The sequence below is a fragment of the Formica exsecta genome, unplaced genomic scaffold (assembly GCF_003651465.1).
Source record: "Formica exsecta isolate Colony F162 unplaced genomic scaffold, ASM365146v1 scaffold13, whole genome shotgun sequence".
NCBI lineage: Eukaryota > Metazoa > Arthropoda > Insecta > Hymenoptera > Formicidae > Formica > Formica exsecta.
Genome location: NW_021848632.1, coordinates 1 through 9,025, shown reverse-complemented (window position 1 = coordinate 9,025; position 9,025 = coordinate 1). Strand labels below are relative to the sequence as shown.

The window sequence follows — 9,025 nt, the reverse complement described above, 5'->3', positions numbered from 1 at the left end:
GTGTAGGGAGAGAAAGCCCGGGAACTCATTTAAATGTACGATACCCTTCGTCTCTTATCACATTATGGTAAATACAGGGTATACTCTTCTTTCTTTGTCGGCTATGCGGGGAGAAGGGAATAGAACGAGGGGAGAACGGCTGCACCGCTGATTGCAAATTGACTTCGCTACCGAAATAATACTGGCGAGCACGTGTGTTACTTGCAATTCTTATTGCGCGAAGTTCGTTACGGATTTCCTTCGTTTCTATCTTTCTTTGTGCAAATACACACACGCATAGGTACGTGTTTTATCTAGTATTATCTGTATTCATGCATGTGTGCGGCTAACGGATTACGGGATATTCCGCAAGATTTACTTCCCAATTTGCTGGTGAGAGCTCTATCATTTCGTTGTACGCCTCATTTTCACGATCCCCCTTTTCTCTCTCTTTCTCTTTTTCTTTATTGGGAGAAAAATGCGGGTTGCTCGATAAAATTGCTTCATCAACGATCTGTGTGCACGTGCGTTTAATTACTAAAATATCATTTATATGCGCACCCCGGGATGCGAAAAATGTTGTGTAGCATTTGTTAGCAATCGGTAGTATTATTCAACGCCTTCGGCTTTTATAGACGATTTATGTAAGAGATCGCAATTCTTTGGAAAGTTCAATTCGTATATCGTTTTGAGAGCCCAATCAGTGAATTCTTAATATATACATCAATATGTACTGCGATCGCGTAAACATTAAACTTTGCCAAATTGAATCTCGCGAAAAATATCATTTTAGAGTGAAAATTATTTTTAATACTAAATCGATATATCTCACACTTTGACTTTTATCCATAATAAAAAATTTCAAAGTGTATAGTATAATTTACGCAAATTTCTGATAAATTGCGAATGTCGAGAGTATACGTATTAAAGTGATATTTAAAGAGATACTAAGTATCTTACTACGTCACATGCATTCTTTACAACAGAACAAGGTGGATGAAATGACCGATAACTAGCAGTACTAACTTTACGGAGAAACATCGCCGCATTGTCCATTTCGGGGCGTGTCTGGTGCTCGTTTTGAATCTGAATACGTTTCACGGTCGCTCGAGCTCGAAAATTGGCTTCATGAGTCCTGCGAAATTCAACGGCGCGTAGATGTCGGAGAACATTAAAAGGCGCTTTCAGCCCCTGCGCGCAGCGCGCGAACTAACGAGCTACCTACCTCCTCGCGGGAAGGAGAAGGGCGTCCAGGCTAGAAATGTGGTATCGCACAGCCTCGGAAATTGTGTCGCTGCATCGATGCGAAAATGTTTAATCGACAATCACGGCTCGATTGTCGTCCGTCCTACGTAACCGCCTTAATTGCGGCGCGTTAATTATAACGGTATGATTATTGGACCGTGAACGTGATTACCGGAGCGCGTATCGGCGATGATTAACTCGTCTTTATGAGGGTGAGCCGGATCGAAATTGCCTTGGATTCAAAATTCTGACGTTAGAGCTGACAAAGATATTAAAAGTATACGAAATGAGCTAATTTATAGTTTAGTAGACTGTAGTATAGTGTAATAATGAATTGTGATTTTCTTTTGGCTAACGATAAGTATTTGATAATAAATTTTAAACTATATTTTTGGCGAATACGATACGAAATTACGGTATCATTTACGATAGTTCGGCAATGCTTTGCTTTTCCGCATCGAGTGCTTTTGATTTGATCGATGTTTTACCTTCGACATTAATAAATATTGAAAATTTTTATGTCAAAGAATATATAACAATTTAGCGTTAGAGAAAAATTATAGATATGTTTCCACGATAGCGAATGGAAGTAATGCGCAGGAAATAGCCATAAGGCAGACAGAAAACTTAAATGCAAAATTCGAGAGATACATATTTTAAGACTATTCATATCTTCTTACTATACGATGGAATAATTACAGTTCCACACAATTTTAGCTACCGGCGCGTACATTTTAAATTATATTCTCACGAATCGTGAAATTATTTTTGCCGTTCTATATAATCGATTATTTTAATCATATGAAGGTTAATTAAGCGGCAGATGTCGATTCACGTGACGAAGAGCGTTGTAAAGACAGAGATCGACGATAGAATCGTCGAAGGATTCACTGATTCCGCGGAGGTTTTGCCACGTCTCAACTGCCGGTGATGGCAAAGGGGTGCCAAGTTTAAATTCCGGTGAGAGACACCGAGGATACGGCCGAGATAATGGCGGCGGCTTACGCCGCACAAAGACGGCGAGGATGCTGAGGCCGCACCCGAGGTCGGACTCGTAACGCGACACATTGTGCGCTACGGCTTAAGTTTCGTAATACCACTCTCGGGCGACTGTGATACAGAAGATACGACCGCCATCACCGGCAGCAGCGGGGGGCAAGGGGGCCGGTGCGGAAGACTTAATACAATTTGCATATCCTCGGTTATACGCGGCGCTTTTGGCGACCTTCGCCATGGATTCGCGAATTCTCGCGTGCGGGGGAAGCTTTCCGTCTTTCCCCCGTTGGATATCGGCCGTGCGCGACGAAAATGACGCGAGCGGGAAAACGCGCGAGCGCTGATAAAGCGGACTTTAAACTTGGTGCATCGAGCGATGTTGATTCAGCTAAGCGGCAACGATAACGCACTTTCGCGCCTCGTGTATCATTCTCTCTCTTCGGTGTTTAATTAACTTTTGAAACTTTCGAGCTGGCGGCGTTAAGACGTACGTTGGATTCGAGAGCTTGCTTCAAAATAATTACGCGAAATATATCGCAAGAGCCTTATAAATGTTTCGATGAAAAAATCAAAGAGCGGTAAGTTTTATGATTATAGAAACTTTTTTTAAATATTCATATAGATGAAGAGATGTATTTTAGCGCTGAAAGAAAAAACGCGTATTTTTAAATTTGCTTTTTTTTTTCCTAAAGAGATTTTATTGAAAATATTCAAAGTGAATTTTAAATTATGTAACTCTGGGATGCCGGTCATTTTACGCGACACTCGAATACGCACACTTCCTCTACTTTCAATCGACCGGAAGAATATCCCTTAATAGTATCCCTTAATTTGCAATCGGCTTGCCGAATATCGAATTTTCATTAATTATCCTCGGGTCTCCGTCGAACCATCGAATTCCGCGAATACGCGCCGAGAATTGAGAGTAATTACGAGCACGAATAAACGCGAGACGAGCCGGTGTCGCTTATAATTAAACGCATTCCTCTCTTTTTCGGTTCTCTTTCGATTTTCGCCGCAATAAAATTTGCAAGAACTCGAATATCAGCTGAGGCGCGCTTGCATTCGCGCATTTGCGTTTCGCGCGCGGAATGCACTATTTCGGTCGATCTGCACGATAAACGAGAGCGTTTATGTTCGCGTCCGGCCGTAAAATAAGCGGCGGCTCTGTTTACCGAACGTTGAAATATGATGCTTTTAATGAAATTATATCCGGCGGGATACGGCGACCGAAAACCGAGCGATCGTCAAATAGACACGTGTATCGGGGGATTACAGTATACCAGTTTGGTCTGCTTTTTAACGGAATTCTTTCGCAATTATTATTATCTCGCACCGCGGTAAAAAATTCAATTAAAAAATATTATTTTTCGCGTGTATGCACATTATTATTTTACCGTTATTTTTAACAATCATTATGTACGTTATATATCGTCGCATACATCTTCTTCCGGCGCCTCTCTTCCGCCCCTTTCTCACGCCGGCAACGATCAACGTCGTGTGGCTTCCTCTCTCCTCGTTCCGTCGCTCTTCCTCGCCCCGCGCGAATGGCTCTCAATGCCTGACTGCACCGACGTCGTTTAGCGCTCGCTTCGGTTAAATAAATTTCCCTCTGTTATTTCGATATTGTATTTTATAAAAAGTGTAATGCTGTTATTGAAAAATTGTCGTGGAGCACGTAATATGTTTCGTCATTTATATTATTGCATATTACATAGTGTATTAAATATTAGATGAAGAAAATATTTTAATATATCTTGACATTTTCAAATATAACTTGACTTAATTGTATGCGGTTTGCTTCAAGCGCTACGTGTTGCACGCTAGCTGCAAAATACATTCATAATATGTACTCTGATAAGCAACACCGGGCATCGGGATGTTAATAACAACGGCGAGAGAATTGCATTTTTCTTTCGCGCTTTCTTTCGAAGGATGTTGCGCAACCGCCATTTTCCATTACGCGCCGCGTAATCCTTCCTTTATTACTTGCAGAAGGCCGTGGTAATACTCCCGTTCTTCGAAGCTAAATGTATCGCTACGATGATTAATAGGCGGTGAAGAAAGGGAACAAAAATTTAATTTGAAATTGTAACGTTAGCTCGTATGCAGGTTTCTCTATTTTGTTTCGTGCAAAGACTATATATTGATATATTGTATTCGTGTTTATTATCTCTAGATCTCATTTTATTATTTGAAAGTCTAAAATCACATCTTTATCATTAATATCCCCAATTATGTATAACGCATATTTTTTTGTCCGCGTCGTAATTTTCAAGAAAGTTCGAATTTCTTAATTTATGTTGATCGCATTCAAAGAGAGTGAATATGTGTGCATGTCTTTTGACACTTAATTTGCATCAATATCTCCGATCCTTCGTCACGTCGTATATTTTTTTGCAAGCACAATCGCGATCACCCTCCTTCTGCCACACGTCGACGTTGTAACTAGGCATAATGTCCGGCGTAGCCGTTGCGCATGCCGCTTATATTTACATATTTAACTAACCCAACGGCGCGAGCATTAACGCAAACACAGACGGATAATCCGGAATATATTAATCCGCGGCGGACGCATACCATCGCTTTGAATTAACGCGAATATTCCCGTGTAAGCCCCCGCACGCGCTGCAACGTCGAATCGGACAAGTGCACCACCCCGCATGCATATTGCAGGTATGTTAATGCGTTTTCTCTTCCTCTCTCCCTCTCATTCTCTCCGACCTCGCGGCATAGCCGTTCTCTCAGTACGGCTGGATGCGCACTTTAACGACGTAAGTGGAGAACGAGGGCGAGGAACGACGTCGCTAACGCGGTGTTATCGGAATGTCTCTCTCCGAGTGAACTAATTTGTCTTCCGGGGAAGTGAAATACATCGGATATAAATGATATTAACGCGGGGATAAACAAGTGTCGCTTTAGACGAAATATTCTTTTGTCGCATCTGTGTAATCACAGCACGCTGTCTCCCATTTTTTATTTTTATTTTTTTTTTATTTTGGACATTTGGATATTTTTTGTTTAAGAATTAATTTGTTTTCAACTTTTTTTTTAAAATAAATAAATATATATATATAACAAGTAATTATAATTAATACTTAAACAATTGTATCTAATATCATTGACATGTGTATGTAATAGCTATTAGAACTAGATTTAGAGATAGAGTTCCTAGACAGTTACTATAGTTCCCTTTATTTTGTTTAACCGTTGGATCTCTAGGAAGCGTTTGTTTTGTTATAAATAAGAAGTCGAGTTATTATTCTTCCTTCGATCTTTTCGGATGTGTATTCCAAATCTCTGTAATAAACTATGTGTTTGGCCTACTCCAGTCTTAACTACACATCCTGACAACGTTTTCCCAAAACTATTACAATGTAGATACATACATATATAATATTATTATGCAACATTTTATAATACATAATTAATATATTAATAGATTACTATATATGTCAATATATATGTTAATATATTGTCAATATCATTATATATAAAATATTATTAGTATATAAAATAAATATCAATATAATGCCAATATCTCTATTTGAAGTTTTCGCGAAAATGATATCCACCATATACTGATTATTGTTATACCGGTATTTTATTGATTGCAACGTTAATTGATTGATCTGAGGGAATGCGATTTCGCGTTATTGTTAAAGCTTATTAGAGGATATATCGATACCCTCTAGACAATATTACTCGACCGGATCAACGTTCGCATTGTGTATCGATATATATTTTCCACGAGTCCGGAGATGTGTAAGCCCGATGATGAGTGAAAGGGTCGAAGAGTCATGGAGACGACGGAGCTTCCGTAAGCCGCTTTCGTCCGCGTACCCCCCGTGGGGATTTAAGTCTCGACTCGTGCAGATCAAATTGTCGTCAAATATTTACGGGGCCCATTCGTCGCATGGTGCTTCGAGTATGTCGTAACTTCGCCGCGCACTTGCCACGTCGAAACGAATCGGACAGACGCGCGGTGGAGGACGACGCGATTCTACTACACTCCTTTTGCGTCGTCACGCGTTCGCCAAACACGCCCTTTGAATCGTAATAAGTCGTAAAATCGTACCAGATTAATTCTCCATTCTTCATCGAACGGAATAGGAATGCGTACCTTTCTCTTTTTTTACTGATTCCGGTTGTTTTATTGATCGTAATCGGTTTTACAGAGTACTCTTTTCAGGGTACTCTTCGTTTTATCTATCTCTGCAGTGCGAATACATAGCGCTCGTATAAATTTTATTTAAATAATAATCTTTAAAATCTATATATACAGAGGAAAGATATAAAATAAATTTACGATATCATGATTATAAATAATTTTAAAATTCTGCACAAAGACTTTATGAAAGAATAACTTTAAATACCTGTATATATGCATTGAGAAAATTAAAAAAAAAAAAAAAAAAAAGATTAATAGAAGATGATTGTATTTTTAAGAGAAAATTTATAAAATTTATTGCATTTAAAATGTATTGCTTGCTTAGATATTGATTACTCTCTTTGTTTATACCTCATATTTGTTAATTAGAAAATTAAATGGTTATGCGCGTGTTCTGGATAATTACATTAAGACGATGATCATCTTACGCGATCCGATATCGGTTTATCAAAATATCGTTAACTAAGAAACAAGACGGGATTGTACTTAATGTAAGTGAGATTGATTAATACCCTAAAATGCACAAAGTTTGGTGCGCAGCCGTTTCTACCCTATCGCAGAAACCATCCGGAGTCTCGAGAGATCTCTACTGCCTGCGAGATCTTTCAAGTGTGCTCCAGCGTTGTTGCGGTGTAGTGGCGAGATATGCGAAAGATATGCAAGCTATGCTGCTTTGGTGCAGCTGAGAAATTCTCGTTTAGTTCGTAATAGATAATTTTATCGCACGCTAATAACAGTGAGAATGCATAGATGAGTATTTTTAAATTTTTACAGATACATATGTAATATACTTTTAAGAATTTTTCTTAAATTTGTAAAATAACTGGAATGTTTCCTTTCTTTTTGACTTTTTTTTTTTTTTAAAGATCTAGATATATAAAGAATTTCCTTCTCTCGCTCTGTTTTTTCTCCATTCTTGTTCAAATACTTGTGCTAATATATTAGATTGATTTTCTTTTATTTCTTATAAAATGCTTTTATCTTCTTTAATAACTGTTTAAAAGTATAAGTATATAAAAATATTTCGAAAGGGAGGGAAATAGAATTCTAAGTTTCTATTAATCGATAATATATAAAAGAATCGATAATCATAATTATGAAAACGCCATGTGGAAATATAAATTGTACGCGTCGCGCTTATTGAGCAGATTATTTTCATAATACACAAGAATTCGGCACGCAAAGATGTTGTTCGTTTGTTGATACCGCCCGTTGTTGACACTCATCAATAACGCAAGGTCGCACAGGCTGGCATTGGGTAAGATCGACTGAGACAATCGGCGTCGAGGGTGGAGGTTTTTGTTAGTCGTGTTCTTTCAGTCGAGCGTGTTTTGTATTACTATGTAATTTAATATCCATATCAGTTTGTTGCCGCCCGCGGATGAGAATGGATGTGTTTTGACGCGCGTGCCGAAAGACGTTGCTAGTATTTCGATCGTGTAAGAATCACCTCTGAAAATTAGTTTCTGATAAACGAAAGATTATTTATAATAGTTAACTATTATTTATTAATTAGTCAATTCTGATAATTCTAATAACTATCGATCACATCTTGTATTCGCAATCAAAGCTAGCTGATTTTATTTAGATAAAAAATTTGTCGGCGCACATGAAGTTAATCTCGATATTTTATCTTCGTGTTTCAGGAAATGGAAATTTAGAGTTGTTCGATAGTGAGAGCGGGCCGGACCTCACGCTATCACCTCAAACATTCACGTCAACGGCGGAGGCCTTCATCAATGACAATAGCGACAGTCTCGGGGTTCCGGGAGACAACGACACCGGTGAGTAGACTTTGATTTCAAATACGCGCGACAGGAATCGATCAATTAATTATATATATCCGAGATAAAAGGATCGATATTTTTGTATTGGAAAAATGATTATTTTTATGTCAGTTCAAAATAAATGAATGGGTGAAACTTAATAATTGACTGATGAGCGAAAAAGAGTTTTGATATACGTATTTGAGATATATTTTATATGTACAAAATCGGGAAAGTTAAAAAATAAATTTTCATCTCGTCCAATTTTCCCCTCTTCGCTAACGACCGAATTTCACAGCGCTTAGCGCGTCGTGCCACAATCGAGATGCTTGATTCGACTTGGGGCAAGACGATGAATTATAGGATAACTGCGACAATGCAATTCGCGTGACAATGATTTTAACGTGCGACTTCCTGTAATTCGATTTAATTCAATCTGCGAGAGTGCAAAACGTCGATGGGGGCGCCGAGTCGTTAAGCGACGGAACACGAGACAATGCATTAACGTAATTGTTGCTCTCCTCGTCAGCGGCACGTAGGAGAGAACAGCGGTTATAACTAGTTTGAACAAGTCGGGGGGGGGAAACCGTTGTCGAGCGTGTGCCGCGACACATAATGCCTATTGTTTCCGACAAGTATAAGGGACCACCGTCGGGACAGTCGTGCACAAGTGCAATGCGCGCGCATTGTTTCTTGGGGAAATGTTGGGGGACAATCAGGGCCAGCCGCCGGGTACAACAGTAATATCAATTATTACATTTCACTGCGCGAGTAAAGATAACCGTTAATTCAATGCATCTAAAGAGAATACATAATAAAATTCCAGTACAATATATACAAAATCTTTTTTTTTTTTAATATTATTATT

At 38.8% G+C, this 9,025-nt stretch overlaps 1 protein-coding gene across 1 annotated transcript in view; it reads left to right on the top strand.

The window, feature by feature from the left end:
- LOC115245752 overlaps window positions 1-8,175 on the top strand; it is a gene marked incomplete at its 3' end in the record, with an annotated part of 263,500 nt that extends 255,325 nt beyond the window's left edge. Inside the window, exon 6 of the mRNA XM_029824215.1 lies at window positions 8,038-8,175. Within this exon, the coding sequence (XP_029680075.1) occupies window positions 8,038-8,175 (138 nt within the window). The remainder of the gene's footprint in view (window positions 1-8,037) is intronic.
- Between the last annotated feature and the right edge of the window lie 850 nt (window positions 8,176-9,025).